General features: G+C 40.1%; 2 protein-coding genes and 1 long non-coding RNA gene across 5 annotated transcripts in view; all 3 read right to left on the reverse strand.

Moving 5' to 3' along the window:
* Window positions 1-1,875, reverse strand: part of LOC138953814 (serine/threonine-protein phosphatase 2A 56 kDa regulatory subunit epsilon isoform-like) — a 66,676-nt gene extending 64,801 nt beyond the window's left edge. For both annotated transcript variants that reach the window (XM_070325758.1, XM_070325757.1), the window contains exon 1: window positions 1,419-1,875. In XM_070325758.1, coding sequence (XP_070181859.1) covers window positions 1,419-1,560 — 142 coding nt within the window. In that variant the 5' untranslated portion in view covers window positions 1,561-1,875. The remainder of the gene's footprint in view (window positions 1-1,418) is intronic.
* Window positions 1-23,263, reverse strand: part of LOC138953818 (uncharacterized) — a 455,396-nt gene that overhangs the window by 271,375 nt on the left and 160,758 nt on the right. The gene's annotated exons all lie outside the window — the stretch shown is intronic.
* LOC138953733 (mitochondrial import receptor subunit TOM20 homolog) lies at window positions 5,258-21,352 on the reverse strand. 2 transcript variants are annotated; one of them, XM_070325621.1, is made up of 5 exons: window positions 21,181-21,352; window positions 11,756-11,799; window positions 10,043-10,127; window positions 7,186-7,328; window positions 5,258-5,936 (listed from the first exon to the last, which is right to left on the reverse strand). In XM_070325621.1, the coding sequence occupies exons 1-5, from the start codon at window positions 21,302-21,304 to the stop codon at window positions 5,865-5,867; spliced, it is 468 nt and encodes a 155-aa protein (XP_070181722.1). In that variant the 5' UTR covers window positions 21,305-21,352; the 3' UTR covers window positions 5,258-5,864. The 2 variants fall into 2 exon arrangements, with proteins under 2 accessions (XP_070181722.1, XP_070181723.1); XM_070325622.1 differs by having other exon boundaries at window positions 10,043-10,124; window positions 21,181-21,351.

Here is a 23,263-nt window from a genome sequence, read left to right on the forward strand (position 1 = left end):
AACAAGTCTCTTCAAAATGTGTCAACTCTACATGTGCAGTTTAAGTTTTTATATTTCTCGTTCAAGTTTCAACTTCACTTTCTAACTCAAGTTAACATGATCACTGGTCTCGTAGCAACAAGAAACACTGCGTTAACTAAACAGCATGCATTTTCTTTCTAGACAGTGTCCACGTGTATGCTTGTTGCTGATCTATTCGAAGTAAAGCAAGGGTTCTCTCTGAACAGGAAAAGGAAACCTTCAGTCCAGAGTTCAGTGCTGGTGAATTATGAATGATTACTGAAAATCTGAAACTGATTTTACCTTACAAGTTTACAACAGACATCCATAGAAGAATGACAAAGAGCACATATTAATATTTAGATGAAATGTATCATCATCATGGGAAAAATTAAGTTATTACAGTGGAACCTGCCCTGGAGACCACCTCTCTATGAAGACCACCTGCCCTTTAAGACCACCCCAAAGGATCCCCGACGGTGCACGACTATATAAATTTTGCAGTTTTTGCATGAAAGTCATTGAAACTTGGTATTTTTTCAAACGGATAGCTGCCCGACGCAAGACTGAAAGCCCTAGGGGCTCCGTGCACCTGGAGTTGACAGGTCCAGTACCTTTAAAACAAACATAAAAGCCATTAAGTTGGACTGACAAAAGATTTTTCTTTATTTCAGGACGGTGTGGGGATACTTTCGGGCCATTAAATCAGTAACAGTTAATTCAGCAGCTTCACTATGCCATGAGCATAAAAAAGAGTTTTCACTTAAATATTCGCCTTAAAATTGAATTGAGTTCCAATAAGATAAATGTGCACTGCACCTTTATTCACCTGAGTTGTACACTCATCTCCAGTCTAAAATGCAGTCTAAAAGTAAAACTGAGTTCAGTTGTGTGCACAGCTCTACTGCAGCAGTTTGCATCCTTACAGGAACAGTCATCATCCCATTGATGCAACACTGGATCTGCTACACCAATCCAACAGCTCTCTGCTAGAGCTTGTGCCAAAATGTACCGGTAGGCAGTGAAACTCTCTCAGGCATCCAACTTGAGACTGACGGAGCTCTGAACGCACGCATGCAGCGACTGACCCCGTTCAAACGCTCCGTGAGAGGGCTATAATTAGTGTGAAAACACGGCTGGCTTTATCTCATGTCCAGCTGCGCTATTATTGAGACACAGATCTACTTAAGAATTTACCTGTTAATAATTTACGAATTACTGATCGGGTGTGGAGGCACGCATGAATTCCTGAAACAGACTATAAACCAACCAAGATGCCTGAAACTCGTCGATGGGAGGATTCTTAAAATAACTCGCCGGCGCATGTTCTGTGCCAAGAAATGTTATATATCTAAATTCCTTAACACAACGATCTCATATTCACCTGAACATTTGCGCTAAGACAGATAACAACTTACCTTTTAAATGAGGTAACGCCTGTAATTCCGGAGCATTTTTAGTCCGATAATGTGACGACCCTTGAGATCGTTTTTGTTTTTTCGTTTTTATTGAAGCTTTAGTTGAGAAAGGGTCAATTCGGTCGGCGACTTTGGCCGACATATTGGCATCCAGTACAATTTGCGGTCAAACCGCCTAAAATCACAAGAACTCAATTCACATGTGCACAAACACTCCGGAACATGGCCTCTGCAGAACCTCCATTGACAAATCCGTAGATACACTTGACAGCAAACTTCGGCACCGGCACAGACAGAACAGCCGGTATTTCTACTCCATCCACCCGGCAGAGCGAATCCACTTGAACTAAGCATTCACTAAACACTGTTGGTTGATCCCCAGGCACCGAAATAATCACCATAAAAGTCTAAAAACAAATAATTGCAGTGTGTTGCTATTCGTCTAATGGCTCCTCGAATCTCGTCTTTGCCAGGTGCTCTGAGATTCGGCGAGAGTTCGTGTTCAATGGCCTTGACCTTGAGTTTGGCTAGCGTTTTGTTTACAGGGAACACACGTAGCAACTGTTGGAGCATGTTGCGTCACGCCAGGCATGCTGTGGAACCGCCAATTCCTTTTGATGATCGTACAACATTTCTTTCTTCGTCCTTTGATCAGAATCATATGCGTTATATGCAGATGATATGCGTTAGCTGCAACAGGAATGTGCTTTGTCCACCAGACTTTAGTTTCGTCTTACTTTCACTTTCACCAGTTTCAGGTCAGGTGCATTGCCATTGGTTTGACGACATGTCCAGAACAAAGCCGTTGGATTAGAAATGCGGCAAATTCAAAAGATTGGGTTGCGCCACTGCTTGAATCACGCTTGATAAGAAGATTTATGGCGGGAGGGCCGGGGAGCAGCTATATAGCTGGAGCCTCCACTGATCCTAATTCTATTAATTTTTTTTTTTTTCATTTTCATTACTTTATTGTCCCATCGCTGGGAAATTCGGGTCGCTTCCTCCCAGTGGAAAGCTAGCAGCAACGGAGTCGCGCTACCCAGGTGTCTGCGTGTTTAGGTGTATTCAGCCACCAGCACTTATGGCAGAATGACCAAGGTCTTTTACGTGCCATTGTGATGACACGGGGGTGGGACATGGCTTCCGTCTCTGGGTCTGCACATAAAGTTGACCCGTGTCCGTCCCGGCCCGAATTCGAACCTGCGACCTTCCGATCACAAGTCCAGTGCTCTACCAACTGAGCTACCGGGCGTTGTTCCTGTGTCCGAACCGCGTGTGTGTGTGTGTGTGTGTGGGGTGGGGGGGGGGGGGTGGGGGGGGGGGGGGGGGGGGTGTGTGTGTTTAGGGAAGGGGAGGGGGTAAGTGGTGCTTAGAATCGTACGGATGCCAGAAAATGTTGATTGAAGTTGTAGATCCCCCTTATTCGTCAGAAGAAAGTACCAGGTCAGAAATAATAGAATCATTCCATGCATGCAACTCTTCCGTCTGAGACGTGAATATCCATCCGTCATTTCAAAAATGGCTACACACAAAAAAATCTAGCTTTTGTGCGATTGAAAATGTACAGAGGAGTGCTGGAGCTACCAAGCTTGATTCCTATTATTAAAATTTTAATTTTTGGAGTTGCGCTCTCTCGTTTCCGTTGCGATGATAACTTAAAAAGGTTCCTGCAATGTATCGATCCTGATCCTGAAGCTGCTCCCTGACCTGAAGAATTTGTCTTACGGTGAACGTTTAAAAGTACATGTATTACAACTCTTATCACTTAAACACAGAAGAAAGAGAGGAGACTTGATTCAGGATTTTAAGATATTGAGCCTAGTGGATGATATTGACAGATGCTTTTTATTATTTTTATTATTGGCAATGTGTACGAAAACACTAGAAACAGTGGAGATAAATTATATATTCAGTTTTAAATAAAAAAAACTAACATGAGGAAATGTTCATTTAATAATAGAGTTGCACAAGTTTGGAACTCACTATCTAACAGTACTCAAATGGCTACTAATATTAACCTGTTCAAGAACTGAATTGACAGTGAATTGCATCATAGACTAGTTTTAGACGCTGCGCACACCACCAAGTGTCTTTTAAGGAAAAACTATATTAGAGCGGTGAACAGGCCTGTGATGGGCCTCAAACACCTATTAAGTCAAGTCAAGTCAAGTGAACATTCAATGAAGGAAAGCCTTAAGAGTTTGATGGGTGACTATTGTCACGCAAGTTTAAAATTAGCATGTATTACAACAGACCCAAATTCAATTTGGAATACAACAAGGGGACGCAGAAAGGCCGTGAGGCCTACTCATGCTCCCTACTACCTAAATCTATATCTGTAAAATTTGACGGGAAATAATGTAGTTTATTATTGATTTTACATGTGTGATTTGTAGTGCATTGTGGTCATCTTATGTCATCCTCATGTTAAAGGACTGATAAAATGGCCTTCAAATGCCTTTCAAATTGTATTGCAAATTGTATTGCTCCCTTGAGTCCCCAACTGCAGCATATGGCGCTTCCCTGGGATCTTGACTTTTATTTTTCAGCGGTTGCACTCATATCCTTGTCATGAAAAAATTAGGGACAGACAGCACATATTACTGGTGTAGTACCTGCATCACTGTTGTTGTTTTTGAAGCTTAGTCTACATGAAGCAGTAACATGTGGGAGTGTAAAAATCATACTTACTCTTTCCCTCATTCTCCAGCTCGAAGTCAGTAAATGTCAAGAAGTGTGTTCCTTTGTTTGAACTGTAGCGCGAAATACCTAAATAAATAATACAGGATATACATAAGCTTGCAGTTAGTTTTTTGTTGTTGAATATCTACATAAATGGTAAAATAAAGTGTTGGCTTGCTGCAAACTTTTTAAAATGATTGACTTGGTTACCCAGTAATTCTTTGTTGTAAATGTTTTCTCCCTCATTTATTCAGAACGAGTCTGTTACTGTTTTTGTTGTTGTTTGTATTTCTTGCATGTGAGTCAAACTAGGACAAGAGAAAAGCAGCAAAGAAAGTAATCCTGTTAAATATTTTAAATGCTTGATTCTGTTGATGCATGTGTTTGTGCGTGTTAGTGAGACTTTCCGAGCGAAACAGAGAGGAGAGACAGCATGTGCACACCCTGCATTTGTGTGTATGTCTCCAAGCTTCAGGGTTTGGTTTCTCTATCATCACTCAGGTGAAGTTGAATATTATACGTTTGATCAAAAAATGACATTTTACGCATATTGAGACAGTCATTGTTCTTGGAGACAATTAAAACTACCCTGTACAAGTAAATTTTTTTTTCCATTTTCACAGAAAGTTAGCACACCTCCTCTTCATCAAATGTTCTTTTTGGATATTATTATTATTATTATTAAATGTTCTTTTCACAGGTATATTAGAAAGTCAGTTGTTAAAGCCATATGTACTCGATGACTATACACGCTAATTGCTTTACCAACAGCTGGAGACATGCTAAATTAAGTTCCCTGCAAAATATTGTGGTCTAGGACCCCTTCAATGTTGAGATATGTTAATTTTCATTTTGATCTGGATCGTCCTATTTATAGATTTGCCAACAGAGGTAGCGTTGACGCAAGGGAAATAACTCCGCGTCTTTGTTTACATCCAAAGTTTTTGAGACTCTAAAACAAGCTGTAATGCATGTATATGGTCCGCGCATGGCGACATATCGTCATTACATGGTCTTATGGTGCGTTTGACATCGATTATGGGCAAACTACACTTTGTAAACACGGGAGCGCGTACATATGCCTTTAAATACGAATTCAACATTTCTGAGTCCATTAATGGAGAAATGTACCACACACACACACACATACACAAATCTGAGTTTCTTTAGCTTTATTTGCTTGGATTAGTAGTAGTAAAGTGTTTGTGAAATCCAAGGAAAATGCAAGAAATTTAATTAATTGCCAAATGGATTCATCACATAAAACAGTCACACACAGAACCACCATTCACATTTAATACGTCACATCACCGTCTTTATCACGGTATTTTGGTCCTTTTATGTCGCACATCTTTTCCTCACTCGGAGTAAAACACAAAATCAGACACTTTATCTGTTTTCGTTTTTTTTTAAGAATAACTTTTTGTACAGAGTAAGCCACAGTGCAAGATCAGTTGCATTTACAAATGACATATATAAATGGTCCTTACCATGCAAAATGACAAACACTTCAGCAAGTGATGCAACTGTTTGACCAAGGTCACACATCAACCATCACCGATGGGCACTCTCCTTAGTTCTTCAGGTCAACTTTATGCAGAGGCTGTTGATTTCAAACAAACATTTCGGCTCAATGTATTCTAAACAAAAGTAGCAATGATGGTTTATGAAAGCCAGAAATGCCTCTGCTTTTGAAACATGAATTCTTTCTTATTGTTGAGAAAGCAGGGGTGTTGTGGGTTTGTTGATGTAGTCAAAGGGGCATTACTCCAGATCATCTTCCTCTATTGTCGGCCCCTCGCCACCTGCTGCGGCTGCTGCACTGCTCATCAGTCTCTGCAACAGACAAGATAAAAATAAATAAATAAATAAAAAATAAATAAATGAAACCAAAGGTGAAGATGAAGATATATTCAGGTTCTCTCGGGTCTTCAGAAAAAATCTTGTGTGTTTATCATACATAGAAAATGTCAGGTGACAAGCTTTTAGTGTGTGTTCATTCAAGGGGAGCTGTATGTGACAGCGTTTGAGAAAAGATGACATTTTCAAGTTCCATGCTTACATGATTTAGGACAAAATAAAAATAGTAATAGAATGTGTTGCTCAAAATTTGGTCTGAAATGAAATTGCAGAAACAGGCTCCAAAGTATTTTCACTCCATTCTTTACAATTTTCTGAATCCAAAAATATAAAGACGTGTCATTAAACAATGTGCTGAAAAAAATCCTATTTATGCAAATAAGCTTGAACTTTCACATGCTTCGTCAAAACCTGTACAGGTCAGCAAACTAGTCTTGGTCGACATATAACAGGTTAGCAAAGATTCAGTCTCGGTGAATACAATGTCCTGTGAGATTAGAAGCAACACACTTATCTAGTTACTGTGTTGATAGCTTAGTTTGTTGTAGAGTGTGAGTAATTGAATCAGCAGGAGAGGATGCATTTGTTTATTTATTTCCTTGAATAGAACATGTCAGGTATCTACAAGGATTTTGTTGAGGATGGTGTTGCAAGCATCTGCTCTGTTTGGTCGCAGATTTGTTTGCCCGTGCATGTGGAAGCACACGTGAACGCCTGTGTTTGTACCGTTGCATGTGTGAGAGAGGGAAAAGCAATAATAAGAAAGAGAGTGGGAGTAAGAGAGAGATTCACAAACAAACAATAAGTAACTGAGGTGATAAAAACCTCAAAAATAAAGAAGCAAATTGAATGAATTTCACTTGATTTCAAACCATTGTCAGACGAATTGGTGTGCGTCAATAGGAGTTTGTCAACAAGCTTGGAATATGAACACCCAAATGACGTCGGCTTTTACCTAATTTATTCCACTCTTCCAGTTGACAAAGAAATAACGAGATTTCTTTGGAACTGTGGCCGACTCACTGGTAGTTACGCTACAGCCTTCTTGTTTAGATTTTATTCTCATAACCTCTGTAAATTTACCTTCATTTTAAGTTGTTCTCCTTTGTAAGACTTGATTTTTCTCAATGTGTGAGGTCTTCAAAGTTGACTTCCACTGCAGCACAGCGCATTATCCCCAGGACAGACTTTAAAAAACAAATTTTCCCCCAAAGTGAATACTGACCTGTCCAACAGAGGGCAGTTTTTGGACCAGGAGCTGGAACACCTGTGGGGGCAGCGTCTGTTGCAACACCTGTAGCAGCTGTTGAGGTTGACCACACACGGCCACTGCGTTGCTCAGGTGCTCCACACCTTGTTCAATGTCACCTGAAACCACCATGTCAAGTGTCAATCACATTTGAAATCATTGCTGCTGACAACACACCAGACCTTCTTAACTCTAAACTGAGCTTGCAATATGGTCAAACAAGAAAAGCAAATGCTTGCACACGACTCCGATAAGACATTTTTAAGACCCTGTTTTCTAAGATATATACTGTTAATAACCTCTGTAAGTTTACCCCCATTGTAACATAAGACCTGATTCTTTCTCAGGGTTTTGTAGGTCTTAAAAGGAGGATTCCACTACCTATGACCCCCCCCCCCCCCAAGAAAAAAAAAAGCTGTTCCAGTTTCATAAAATAACGTTCAAGAGAACTCCTTATGTGACCTGCTACAAAAATAACTGATAAAAATTAAAATATCAATGTAAAGTTTTTACGAACATGACCCTGCTTAGACCCCAAAATGTGACGGGGGTAAACCAAACTAGGGTCATGTTGACAGATGATCAAACTCTTGAAGTGTTCAAAGTTTCAAAGCTCTAGCTTCAAAAACACCTGAAATAACGTCAATGTTAAGTTATTATGAATCGTACATGACCCCCTGTGACCCCAAAACTTGACGAGGGTCTATCAAACTTAGGTCAAGTTGGGAGGTTATCAAACCCTAGAAGTGTGCAAGGTTTCAAAGCTCTAGCTTAAAAAAACATTCGAGATTACCTCAACGTTAAGTTTTTATAAAACGAACATGACCCCGCTGTGACCCCAAAATTTGACGAGGGTCAACCAAACTGGGGTCACTTTGTGAGATCATCAAACCCTAAAAGTGTGCAAAGTTTCAAAGCTGTAGCTTGAAAAACATTCGAGATGACCTCAACGTTCATTTTTTTGTCCATGGACAGACATATATATGAATCCTAATACTCATCAATTACTCAGGTGAGTAAAAAACCCACCAAAAAAAGGTGACAAGAGTAAAAAAAAAAAACCCACCTGATTCAAGCCCCCCCATCCCCCTGGGATTCTCAATAGTATGATGTTCTGGGTGGTGTCTACGGTATGTTCTGAGAGAGAGGTGGGAGGTGGTTGTCTCTTTTTTTGGGTACAGTATACAGTCGAATTTTACAGTCAGGGTTCGACACTAGCGGGGGCGGGGGCGGGGGGCGGAACGCCCCAGAGTTTTGTGTTCCGCCCCAAACATTGCCGAAGCTTGGGGCCCACTCCGCCCCAGGATAAATTCCAACTGACAATGACAAACCGAAAATTCCAATGCCAGAGCCAATCACTAAAAATCACCAGTCAAAGTCGTCACTGAAGTTTGCGTTACGATCAATGCCGCAGTCAAGAAAAAAAACCCATTGAAATCGTCGAAGGACAATGCCGCAAGGGAAATAACTCCCAGATTGCGCTCTTTAGCGTGAGAGATAAGTATCGCCTTCAAATGCCAAACGCAAAATGTGGCGACACATCCCTGGTGAAAAAAGACATGGAAATGAAGATGAAGAACAGGGTGGAGAGAAACGAAAAAAGGAGACCGATGCAGCCAATTTCGCGCTGTCGTAATTTCAATGTCAAATGGTTGAAAGAATTTCCCTGGCTTCAGTACAATGAAGAAAAACAAACAATGCATTGTCGCACGTGAATACTGAGAGTGGGCCCCAGATTTTTGTTTTCCGCCCCAGCAATTTCCATCTCTGGGGCCAGTGTGGCCCCAGGCCAAATAAGTTAGTGTCGACCCCTGACAGTGGAAAAAAAAGCACACACAAATCAGAAGGCTTAACATGTTTCACAAGTATACTCATTGTCAGTCACACACACATATCAGGGATGGCCAAATCTCAAAAATGTAACTCGCCAGCTGGGTGAGCAACTCAAAGAAAGTCAGTAGCCCGCCAAAAATTCAACAAGCCTGGTAAATACCAGACAAACAAACAATGAAACAGTGTTAGTATGAATGATTGTCAGAATTATATTTATACACACTAAATAGCGGTGGTACGTACGATCAACAACTGGACCGCGCTCAGCTGGCGTCTTGTCCGACTTTTAAGCACCATTCTTCACTGACGCAAGTCGAAATGAGCAATCTTTGTTTCGAGCGACTTCACCTGTTCCAACTTGAGCAATGTTGTTCCAAACCAGTTGCGTTGTTTTTTCTGTTTCTATGTTTCCCATCCACCTCAAACGTACCACTTTCCTCTCCGCTACATGTATTGGCAATCACTCACCAATGTTCTTTGAATGGTTGATCTTTTCTCTTTCTAATGCTGTTTGCTTTTGTACTTTTTTCCAGCATCAGTCTTTTTAAGATACTTTTTACACTGGTTCACCTTATAATAGAAAATGTGTGTTTGGAATCAGAGGTAAAAGGAGAAACAGCTGAAATGAAATGTCAAAAACGCGCCGGAGATGGGAGCCTCGTTCTCTAGAACATGGCAGCGATTTTGCAGACGACAGAAGTGTCTGCATGTGCAGTGTTTATTTGACCCTTAAAAATAAAATGAAATTCAATAGTAAAACCAGAATTTTCATTAGCCAGCCGGGCGAGCTGCTAGACGGTTTCTACTAGGCCAGCGGATTTTTTACTCGCCCCTGTTGACCAGGCGGGGAAATTGGCCATCCCTGCAGGTGCATGCATGCTCACACACGCAGACAGACATACCCTTGCACTCACACAAACACTCGCATGCACACACACAATTTTGCACTCCTCCTTGCATGCGCGCACGCACAGACTAGCATACAAAAATGAAGGCACACCTGCTGCCAGTAGCTCCTCTCCCATCTGCACCTCCTGCAAGAAGAACTTCTGCATGGCCTCCTGGTTGGTCAGGTCTGGGAGCTGCTTATTACAGGAGTGAACATCAAACAAACATGAGACAGAGGTAAGACAACAAGGTTACGCTTACAGCTTAGGCCAAAAAAAAAAAAATAGGTGTGGTTATGGTAACATAGCCAAATAAAATAGGGTAGGTAGGTAGGCAATCACTTTTTTTTTTTTTTTTACTTTTTTTTCTAATGTGTACAAATTAAACCTACTTGACAGGGAAATAAGTGTGCGACACGGGCGCTTTCGCTTTCATTGCGTTTTTTGCACTCGTTTATTTTATTATTTTTTTTGTTTTTGACAAATGTAATAAAAAGTTATAGGATCGGCCCCTAAAAATAGGGTAGGTCGGGTTACCGTAACCACACCTATTTTTTTTTTAGGCCTTATCAAATGTTCTACTTTCCAGGCTAACAAAACAATGTTTTCCTTACTCTCTTTCCAAAGGTAAGCACAAGGACACAGAAGATTTTATGTGAGCAGGAGTACATGTACTGTGTGAAAAAAAAATCCTCCACCTCTTTAACTGTACATACACTGCTATTAACCTGTGTCGCAAAGTCTGTTCAGCACTGGCTTTGATATACAGCTACTGACAGCTCCTTCATCTCAGTTTAAAAAAAAGAAAGAAAGGAAGAACCCCCCCCCCCCCACCCCCCCTAAGAAATTGCTGAATAGCCTGTACTTTCTGTTACCAAATATCAACACAGTTATTGGACTCAATGATGAAGGAGTTATTGTAAGGCCAAAAAAAAAAATAGGTGTGGTTACGGTAACATAGCCAAAAAAAATAGGGTAGGTAGGTAGGCAATCACTTTTTTTTTTTTTTTACTTTTTTTTCTAATGTGTACAAATTAAACCTACTTGACAGGGAAATAAGTGTGCGACTCGGGCGCTTTCGCTTTCATTGCGTTTTTTTGCACTCGTTTTTTTTGTGTTGTTTTTACAAATGTAATAAAAAGTTATAGGATCGGCCCCTAAAAATAGGGTAGGTCGGGTTACCGTAACCACACCTATTTTTTTTTTAGGCCTAATGTACAGCAAGTAAACCGGACTTCATTACTAATTTTTCAGCTGCTTGAAATCTGTTTTCGTGTGTGTGAATACACAAGCCAACATGAGTGTGTAACTGTGTGCACACTGATTAGGTATGAACTACTAAGAACTGGCTCTTTATGAAAAGGAAGATCTATACAAGTTTAAAGCTATATTATCACAAATGCTGTGTGGTCAAAGGGAAGTAATCATAAAAATTAAAACGAGGTCATGCTTACTTCCCCTTTTGCTAACACCATTTCGGCTGGAGGCAAACAGGTCTTTGTGTACAATTACGACACAGTTTTAGGATGATAATGCACAGAGTTAATTGCAATACTATCATAAAACGGCCCTTCTGTATAAAGAGCAGTGTAAGTTCAGAAGATTCAAAAGGGCACCAATTATCATGATTATAAAACTAAAAGAGCTAAGACTTACTAAGAGCTTTGCATTATAGAACGTTGATGCTATCATTCAGTCATACGGAATGATTCAGCAAATGAGTACTAAAGATCATAACAATGTTTGTAAGGGCTTGTTATTCTTAAATTTCCATTGATACATCTGGTTTCTTAAAGTCAGAGGATTTTGCAAGCAAAAAAACATACCTGGGCTTTGGGCTGTGATTTATGCGTTTTAGCCATTTTCCTCCCTGCAACAATAAAACAAAACATGACTTAGCACCAGAAGAAAGTACATCATTTATCATACAAGTAAACTAACAGATTTAACTGCCTTACTACACAGCCACTTTAATGCCAGAGAGAAACATACACACCCATATAACATGGGCAACTTTTGCACCTGCTGACCATTAACACATACTGCTTGACTTCTAAATGAAGAGGTAACAACTGCATGGACCATATGTAACTACGTTATGGTCTTAGATAGGCTGACCCATGCACAGGAGTTGAGTGGAGGCTTGGGTCCACACATTAGTAGAAACAAAAGCAGCCACCCTACTCCTCAAGCAGTTAAAGTGATAACAGAACACTGACAGATGCAGCACTGATGCCGCTTTTTCTAGTGTTATCCTTCAACAGTAGAATCATAATACTGTCAGTTCATGTGGCGAAACATGATACTGCTCGACCATGAGCAGCCTCAGTTTACTGTTTTGTAATTCTTATAATTACTATCTCCATGTTTTAGATAATGATGAGTGCAAAAGTATGCGGGCATTCGTGACACTGATGGGGTCACTTCGTACCACTTCTATAAAATGTGTTATGATCGACCACTGTCACCACACAAGGGGATGTAATTTGTAAAGTGTTAGCCATACCAATGCCTTTCTTTTTACATTTAGTCAAGTTTTGACTAAATGTTTTAACATAGACTGATAGAGGGGGGAATCGAGACGAGGGTCGTGGTGTATGTGTGTGTGCGTGTGTGTGTGTGTGTGTGTGTGTGTGTGTGTGTGTGTGTGTCTGTGTGTGTGTAGAGCAATTCAGACTAAACTACTGGGCCGATCTTTATGAAATTTGACATGAGAGTTCCTGGGTATGACATCCCCGGACATTTTTTTCTTTTTTTCGATAAATACCTTTGATGACGTCATACCCGGCTTTTTGTAAAAGTTGAGGCGGCACTGTCACACCCTCATTTTTCAATTAAATTGATTGAAATTTTGGCAAATCAATCTTCGACGAAGGCCGGGGTTTGGTATTGCATTTCAGCTTGGTGGCTTAAAAACTAATAAGTGAGTTTGGTCATTAAAAATCGGAAACTTGTAATTAAAATTTTTTTTTTATTAAACGATCCAAAAACAATTTCATCTTATTCTTCGTCATTTTCTGATTCCAAAAACATATACATATGTTATATTTGGATTAAAAACAATCTCTGAAAATTAAAAATATAAAAATTATGATCAAAATTAAATTTCCGAAATCGATTCAAAAACTATTTCATCTTATTCGTTGTCGGTTCCTGATTCCAAAAACATATAGATATGATATGTTTGGATTAAAAACACGCTCAGAAAGTTAAAACGAAGAGAGGTACAGTAAAGCGTGCTATGAAGCACAGCGCAACCGCTGCCGCGCCAAACAGGCTCGTCACTTTCACTGCCTTTTGCACTAGCGGCGGACTACGTTCAGTTTCATTCTGTGAGTTCCACAGCTTGACTAAATGTAGTAATTTCGCCTTACGCGACTTGTTACATTTAGTCAAGTTTTGACTAAATGTTTTAACAGAGGGGGAATCGAGACGAGGGTCGGGGTATGTGTGTGCGTGTGTGTGTGTGTAGAGCGATTCAGACTAAACTACTGGACCGATCTTTATGAAATTTGACATGAGAGTTCCTGGGAATGATATCCCCGGACGTTTTTTTAATTTTTTCGATAAATACTTTTGATGACGTCATATCTGGCTTTTTGTAAAAGTTGAGGCGGCACTGTCACAGTCACACCCTCATTTTTCAATCAAATTGATTGACATTTTGGCAAAGCAATCTTCGACGAAGGCCGGACTTTGGTATTGCATTTCAGTTGGTGGTTTAACAAATAATTAATGAATTTGGTCATTAACAAGAAGAGCAAACGCTCGATCGAGTCACTTTCGCAGTTCTGAATATTATATGAGGCATCAGATGGACAGGAAGAAATTGCTATTCACAACACAATGAGTCACGTTCACATAAAATTTGAGCCCGGTCACTTTTATAGTTTCCGAGAAAAGCCCAACGTTAAGTTGTGTGTTGCCGAACAGAAAAGGCTAGTTATCTCCCTTGTTTTTCTGATAACGTTCGTAAAAGGCTACAGATGTAAATACTTTGATGTAAAGAATAATCCTACAAAGTTTCAATCACATCCGATGAACTTTGTCAAAGATATAAAATGTCTAATTTTTCCTTTGACGCTGACCTGTGACCTTGAAAAAGGTCAAAGGTCAACGAAACCATCGTTAAAGTGTAGAGGTCATTGGAGGTCACGACTAAACAAAATATGAGCCCGATCGCTTTGATAGTTTCCGAGAAAAGTCCAACGTTAAGGTGGTGTCTACGGACGGCCGGCCGGACGGCCGGCCGGACAGACTAACACTGACCGATTCCGGCCGGCCGGACAGACTAACACTGACCGATTACATAGAGTCACTTTTTCTCAAGTGACTCAAAAATCGGAAACTTGTCATTACATTTTTTTTTTAAACGATCCAAAAACAATTTCATCTAATTCTTCGTCATTTTTATATTTAGTCAAGTTTTGACTAAATATTTTAACGTAGAGGGGGGAATCGAGACGAGGGTCGTGGTGTATGTGTGTGTGTGTGTGTGTCTGTGTGTGTGTGTAGAGCGATTCAGACTAAACTACTGGACCGATCTTTATGAAATTTGACATGAGAGTTCCTGGGTATGAAATCCCCATACGTTTTTTTCATTTTTTTTATAAATGTCTTTGATGACGTCATATCCGGCTTTTCGTGAAAGTTGAGGCGGCACTGTCACGCCCTCATTTTTCAACCAAATTGGTTGAAATTTTGGTCAAGTAATCTTCGACGAAGCCCGGGGTTCGGTATTGCATTTCAGCTTGGTGGCTTAAAAATTAATTAATGACTTTGGTCATTAAAAATCTGAAAATTGTAAAAAAAAATAAAAATTTATAAAACGATCCAAATTTACGTTTATCTTATTCTCCATCATTTGCTGATTCCAAAAACATATAAATATGTTATATTCGGATTAAAAACAAGCTCTGAAAATTAAATATATAAAAATTATTATCAAAATTAAATTGTCCAAATCAATTTAAAAACACTTTCATCTTATTCCTTGTCGGTTCCTGATTCCAAAAACATATAGATATGATATGTTTGGATTAAAAACACGCTCAGAAAGTTAAAACAAAGATAGGGAGGCCCACAGAGAAAATCCAAAATGGCGGCCACAGCCGTGATTTTTTTTAACTTTTCTATGAAGATTTAAAAGGCTAAATAAATATTTTGAAAACGTCAAACAACTTGCAAGGGTTTCTCCAGTTGTTGTTATTTTGAATGATTGTTGGTATGTGAACGTGCTGTTTTTGGTTCATGAGTAAAACAAGTCCCGAACTTGCCCCAAAACGCTATCTCCCGCTTCGGACTTAGCCGCAAACGCGGTGTACAGGGAAAAAGCTATTTGACGTCGCGGCAAGCGAAACACTCGAAATCGTCACCCAAGTTCCAAGAGCGCGCGATATTTAAAGTACAATACTGAAATTTAGTGTGGCATAAGATCAACCCTTTGTTATGATGTATGTGAAAGAGCGACTTATCAACATTTTATTAACGTCTTGAAAAAGGGTGGGTTCTGAACACAGTGTTTTACTTTTTACACAGATGTTTCTGGAAATCGCCCATTCCTGTCAATAATGTTAAAAGGCCAATCTACCAGGACAATGTCTTATCTAATCAATGTGTGCAATACTTTAACCGGGCCAACCGATTGAAGTGAAGCAATATTTCAACTTTTGCGCCGTCCAAGGCCGAATCGCGTATGTTCTGAGATCTCGCAAGGAAAAAGTATTAGATGCAGTTTACTGACATTTTGCATACCATCAGATCAATCCTTTGTAATTATGTATTCCGCTGAGCGACTCATAATTACTATTAACATGTTGTGAATATAGTTGATTCTGAACACAGTGTTTTTGTTTTGACACAGGCGTTTTTGGAAATCGCCCATTTCTCTCAGTAATCTTAAAAGGCTAATCTACAAGAAGAACATCTTTTCTCATCAATACGGGCTATACTTTGACCGGGCCGATCGATTGAAGTGAAGCGATTATCCAACGGTTGCGCCGCCGAAGGCTGAATCTAGTCATTTACAGAGTGATATGTACAGCTATTTGCATGACGCCGCGGCAAGCTGAAACACTCGAAATTATCGCCCCAGTTCCAAAGACTCGCAAAGGAAAGATATTCTAACCAGATTCGTGTAATTTTGCGTGCGATACAATCAACTTTCTGTTATTATATGTTTAAAAGAGCAACTTACACAAATATCATTACGTTGTTGAAAGGGTTAATTCTGAACACAGTGTTTTCTTTTATACACAGGCGTTTTAGGAAGTCGCTCGATCTTTCTTCTCATTGATCTCAAGAGATACATCTACCAGTAAGTTCAGTAACATTTTTCTAATCAGTATGTGCTTTGGCTTGACCTTGACAAGCGATTGAAGTGAAAAACCAAAAGCTGATCAACTCTCGCAGTCATGCAAAAGCTGAATCAGTTTGTTACGCAGTGTTCAGTATCAGAGTATGCACAGTGAAAAACTTGACGTCGCGACAAGCCGAAATTCGAAATTATCGCTTATTTTCCACGAGCTCGCAAAGAAAACTTATTTAAAACAGAAAAATATATTGTGTAGTGAAAGATCTCTGCAACAGATCTATCCGGAAGTCTGTTCTCATACTGATGTAAATGTGTTTGACTTTGCCTTGCGATTGAATTAAAACGCTTTTCAACTGTTTCACCGCCGAAGGCTAAATCAAGGCATGCCGTGAAAATGTCACATGCAAATACGTTACAATTTTAGGTTTTTCAACTCCCCACCAAAGTTAGATTAACGAACTAGCAACATCTTTAAAAAGCCTTCCGGCTGTGGAAATGATTTTTGTCTCTGCGACGCGGCCTTGAGTAGATCCATTATAGTGAACAGATCTAACAAGAACCGCAAATGCTTATATGACTCACCTTCGCCACAAGTATTATTATGAGAAACAGGCTATTGACGACACGCAGGACCCCGTGACCCAGCAACATTAACAGACCCAAGGAGAAGGTTTGTTGGTGGACAATGACATTTTGGTTAAAAACACGTGGACAAAACACGTAGCTACCTCACTGCAACATGAATTGCTTCACAGGACTGATCAGCACGCAGAAGCCCTTTTCGAAGTAACCTAGCTGTAGATACTCACTTTGCAAAGTAAATTCTCGGTAAAACGTTCTCTCACAAAACACACACACACACACACACACACACTAATAAATGTTGATCCAGAATCACAAAGACAGACAGACACATTATTATTATTATTATATGAAGTCTTATATCGCGCGCGTATCTCCAGACTCGGACTCAAGGCGCAGGGATCTATTTATGCCGTGTGAGATGGAATTTTTTTACACAATACATCACGCATTCACATCGACCAGCAGATTGCAGCCATTTCGGCGCATATCCTACTTTTCACGGCCTATTATTCCAAGTCACACACACATGCATACATACTCACGCACACACGAACACAAACACACACACATAAACACAGACACGTACACGTGCACATGGACACAGTTGGATCCTGAATTTCAGACACAAACACACACGGACACACGCACACACACACGGACACACACACACACACACACATACAGTCAATTCCGGTTAATCGGCCATCCGGATAATCGGCCAATTCCGGATAATCGGCCTATTTTCCCTGGGACCGAATCTTTTCTTCATATTATGTGTTAAAATGTTCGGTTAATCGGCCACCACGAAAACTTTGCACATCGGCTAAACGGCCACCTCACACTTTCACGTTTTTGTGAGTGGTTCCATGATCATTACTCACATGACAGCACAAAGGTCTGCCAGTGAGTTTACTGAGTTTACACACTGTGATCGAAACAACTGACAGTCAAACACTGACTTGCTTGTGCCGAAAGCCTCTTTGCACAAACCATGGCGACGAAAAGGAAAGATTACAGCGTCTTGGAAAAACTTGAATTCTTGGACAAAGTGAAAGGATATCCGCCTAACACATCAAAATTGCAGCTTGCAAATCAGTTAGGGGTCCCAAGAAAAACCCTTTGTCGATGGATTAACGACGAGGATCATCTCAGGAGTGAAGCTGTAGGTGGACGCTTGTCTGTCTCAAAGAAAAGGAAAAGAGGAGGAAAAGACGATGAAGTGGACGAGGCATTGGTTGATTGGTTCAATATGCCCTGGAAAATGCCTTCGGGGAAGAAGAACTGCATTGCCTGGACGTTGTCTGTGCTGCAGTGAGGAAACGTGCCAGTGCCAAACAGAAGCAGACGACACTGGACACATTTTTTTGGAGACATGTAGAGCACGTATGCCAATGCACGAAACTTCCGCTTTCCGCTACCATAAGTAACTTCCATCATCCAATATTTTTGTTCTGAGGAACTTCCCGATGCGATGTTCGGATAATCGGCCACTTCGGATAATCGGCCATAATTCAGTCAGTCCCAAAAGTGGCTTTAATACACAAAGTCACCTGGTGTTCTTCTTTGATCGCGATGTGTTTGCAGAAATCATTTCGGTGCTACAATTTCCGTCTGTTCTGTTTCATCTTCATGCTTGTGTGTTTATTGATGGTATTATTGTAATGCTGAATTAATTTCCCGACGATTTTTGACATTTAAAGTGTGACTGATGACTTGAAATGACTTTTATGGCGCTGAGTTGTTTGATGTTCTTAATTGGTTCTCATAACTAATGATCTGACTTAGGTTTCTTTTTGGCGCTAAATACCTGATGTTATATTCAAATGTTTCTTTGTTCTGTTATGCAATTGTATTTGTTACATTTCATTGATTAGACAATTTCTGTGTTGCTATGACAGTTTTTTTGGAAAATCTGTTGTTTGTGTCATTATTGCATTGCAGGGGATTTTGTCATGCTGTATACCTGACCTTAATTGCACCACAACAAGGATAACAGATATTGTGTGTGTGTTGGTGAATGTATGTGTGTGTGTGTGTGTGTGTGTGTGTGTGTGTGTGAGAGAGAGAGAGAGAGAGAGAGAGAGAGAGAGAGAGAGAGAGAGAGAGAGAGATTCACATAAAAACATAAGGATACATACATACATACATACATACATACACACATACATACCTGCATACATGGATATATACACACTTACATACACATAATTTGCTATATAATCGCGGATATACAGGTTAAGGAAGAAACGCACACATTTTCAGTCAGGCAGATTAAAATATAACGCATAACTGCAAACTTGTGCTGTAGTTAGTGTTTTCTTGTTTGGAAGTAACATTATTATCATTCAATGTGTGGAAATATGCTAAAATGTGAGGTTACAAATGTTTATAAAGATTGACATTGCGGAACATTAATACATTTTATAGTTTTTATTTTAAATTTATTATTTTTGAAAATATTGATTTTCAAGCTTAAGTTGTAAAGTTTTGATTATACAGCATCAAAAGTATGACAGCTAGATTGTACACAAAGAGATCTTCAATTTGATATATCGTATGACATCTTTACCTGTAAAACCACTGAAGATTTGCTTGTTCGCGTTTCTTAAATTTCGTGTGATGACGTCAATATAGCCTAAAATTGCAATCGGCTATAAAACCCTTTTTATTGCATTTATTGGTTCAACTGTGATACATTTGTGGTTGCTGCAATCTGTTTTATAAAATAAAACCGAAAAGGTCATTTCTTTTTGCTTTTTTTAATTTGTCGCCCTGTACATAACTTCCCAATTGTGAAAAAATCGCATATTTGCCTGACTTTACAGTCCAATACCTCCAAATGTATAGTTCTAACAGGCTTCAAACTTTGCACAGCAATTCTATAAGTACTTTTACATTTCAAACCTGAACTATAAGAACATTGCTTAATTTTGAAGCTGTTTACAGCACTCTAAAAATGGCCTTCTGTGGTCTGTTCACGCTTACTGTCAGTGGGCCTCCCTAACAAAGAGAGGTACAGAAAAGCGTGCTATCCTTCTTAGCGCAACTACTACCCCGCTCTTCTTGTCAATTTCACTGCCTTTGCCATGAGCGGTGGACTGACGATGCTACGAGTATACGGTCTTGCTGAAAAATGGCAGCTACTTGACTAAATATTGTATTTTCGCCTTACGCGACTTGTTTTTATTTCAAAAACATATACATGTTATATTTGGATTACAAACAAGCTCTGAAAATTAAAAATATGAAAATTATGATTAAAATTAATTGTCTGAAATCGATTTACAAACAATTTCATCTTCTTCCTTGTCGGTCCCTGATTCCAAAACATATACTGATATAGATATGATATGTTTGGATTAAAAACAAACTCAGTACACTAACAAGAATAGAGATACAGAAAAGCGTGTTATCCTGCTCAGCGCGACCATTACCGCACTATTCTGGCTTGTCGATTTCACTGCTTTTGCCACGAGCGGTGGACTGACGAAACTACGAGTATGCGGTCTTGGTGAAAAAATGCAGTGTGTTCAGTTTCATTCTGTGAGTTCGACAGCTTGACTAAATGTTGTTATTTCGCCTTACGCGACTTGTTTTTTTTTTAGTGCGAGTCGGGGTGTGACAAAGAAGAGGCATTCAAAGTCATATTTTCTCTCTGTGTGCTAAATAAAGTTTTTTGCATCGTATAAACTAAAACCTTTTTCTCAAAATGAAAAGTTGTGCGATCTGTTTGTTTGAAAGGTAAGGGGGCAACAAAGGCCCACATCACTGGTTATGTATGGACTATGGGAAATATTGAGCATTACTCACTACCAGTTTTTCCCACTGAAGGATTTTAAAAGCATTGTTATAATGTTCACAAATTAAAGAATCCAACTGCCCTCAGTGTTTCACTGTTTGTTCCCATCAATTCATTTTTTGTCATTGAAAACATGATACATTTTAGGTAAAATTAATTCTAGCTAATGGCCGTTTATCGAGCCGCTTAAAAAGAGAATTGGGCATTTCTGACATCCAAACGCTTTCTGCGCCGTCATTACATTATTACTCTAATTTACTCTAAGGGAGGTAATATGACTAACTTGGATGCTGCGTGAATGTAATGTACTATGTAGTGACTAGTGATGATCACTAGGCTATAGATCAGCGAGGTTTCACTTGTGTACGATTGCTTGCTAATGTCTGTTAAAACGGATACGGTAGGGTATCAAAGTATACATTCTTGCAGGCCACTCAAAGATCTGAAAAATTGAAACTCATCCAAAGTCCAGTCTAATAACACTTCACAGGCAAGAAATGAGACCACATTTGAATAAGTTAGAATAAAGATTGCGTCTGGAATGTCGAACTCACTTTCTCGCAGTTTTTGTTTGAAATCAGGGTCATTCCTCCGCTTTCTGTCAAAATACATGCAATAGCCGAGGAAACACAGCCCCGCCCCTGCAGCAGCAATTCCAATCGTCGTTACTTTAGACATTTCGCCTGCACGTTTCGCCCAAGGTCACTCTCCTGCAGAGGAACACCGCATGGTCCAACTTCCGTTTGATGCACTGATCTTATTTTTAGATCAGTGGATGGAATTAAAGGGAGCTAAGAAGGGCCCGCAAAACGAAGGTATCGCAGTTTCTTCCCTTATACCGTAGACAAAGCACAGTTTTTGTACCTGTTTTTTTCATCTATATAGAATAAACATCTCTCTCTCTCTCTCTCTCTCTCTCTCTCTCTCTCTCTCTCTCTCTCTCTCTCTCTCTCTCTCTCTCTCTCTCTCTCGTAGACAGGTCACTCATTATTAAAGAAATTACAATGCTACTTAAAAGATGACTCTGCTTGCCTTCTTCAAATCATATCTTTCAAAACGGACACAATAATTATGTATTCATCAACTGTAAAACTCGTCGAATGATTTTGTCAAAAGTGGTGTGCCTCAAGGGTCTGTATTAGGACCTATATTGTTCTGTATTTATATAAATGATTTACCTCTACATGTGTCAGATGAGAAAGTAAGATGTGAGTTCTTTGCGGCGGATGATTCATCAATCCACACCAGTCAGAAGTCTTTGGTAGCCGTCAATCAATCTCTTCAAACAAGTATAGATGAGATGACGGAATGGTGCACCCCTAATGCAATGGTTATTCACCCTGTTAAGACGAAAAGTATGGTGATTACAACTAGACAAAAACACCAATTAAAACCCTTACAGCTTCAACTGTCAATTGATTCAACTCAAGTGCAACAAGTTAAAGAGCACTAAATTATTAGGGGTTAGGGCCTGCAAATTAGTATCTAAAAATGTGTACTTATTGTCTAAATTAAGACATTATGCCGACGTGGAAGCACTCAAGTTGTTTTATTACGCCCACATAATGCCCCATATCAACTTTGCTTCAACACTTTGGGATAACTGCAGTGATGTTCATCTCAAACGACTCAATTCTCTTCATCGCCGTGCTGCAAAACTAATTCTGCAACACACATAATTATTTGGATTAAAAACACGCTCAGAAAGTTAAAACAAAGAGAGGTACAGAAAAGCGTGCTATCCTTCTCAGCGCAACTACTACCCCGCTCTTCTTGTCAATTTCACTGCCTTTGCCACGAGCGGTCGACTGACGATGCTACGACTATACGGTCTTGCTTGAGCCCCCAATTAAGCCCCCCCCCCCCCCTCGTCCGGCCCTGTACACAACCACACATACAAACACATATCCACTCTTCAAAAAAAGTTAAGGATAACTTTTCTACAAGCACGCCACACAAAACAGACAAGACCGAATTCTTTCATTTTAATTTTTTTTTATATAATTGAACAACCAAGGAGTAATGACAAACAAAGCAAAGATCGAACGCAGCAGCGACAATTTAGCTAGAGTGTGTCAAACGTGACAACCCTCGAAAATGGAATTCACAACAATGTGAATCAGTGTCAATAGCGCGTGTGCCCTCCGTTGTGTGCCAGGCATTCAACACATCGTTGGCGCATGGAGTGGATCAGGTTGCATATGAATGCTCTGGGAACTCCACGATTCCACTCCTGCTGGAGCCATTGCAGCAGTTGACCCAGATTGGCAGAAGGAGGGTGATGTTGCTGTACCCGACGACAAAGCTCGTCCCACATGTGCTCTATGGGGTTCAGCATCCTGTTGACCCTGGCCTGCTGGATGAAGGTGTTTACAGCTGCAGAGCGATGGGGAGGTGCGTTGTCATCCTGAAGAATCGCACGAGGGCCGATCGCTTGGAGGGCTGGAACGACCAGGGGTTGCAGGATCTCATTCTGGTAGCGGACACCGGTCAAGTTGCCCACTACATGGTACATAGGTGTCCTTAGACGTGTGTTGATCCCTCCCCAGACCATCACAGAGCCTCCGCCAAAACGCTGTCGTTCCAGAACAGCGCCTTCTGCGAAGCGCTCTCCGCGACGCCTCCACACTCGGATGC

The sequence above is a fragment of the Littorina saxatilis genome, linkage group LG17, assembly GCF_037325665.1.
Source record: "Littorina saxatilis isolate snail1 linkage group LG17, US_GU_Lsax_2.0, whole genome shotgun sequence".
Lineage (NCBI taxonomy): Eukaryota > Metazoa > Mollusca > Gastropoda > Littorinimorpha > Littorinidae > Littorina > Littorina saxatilis.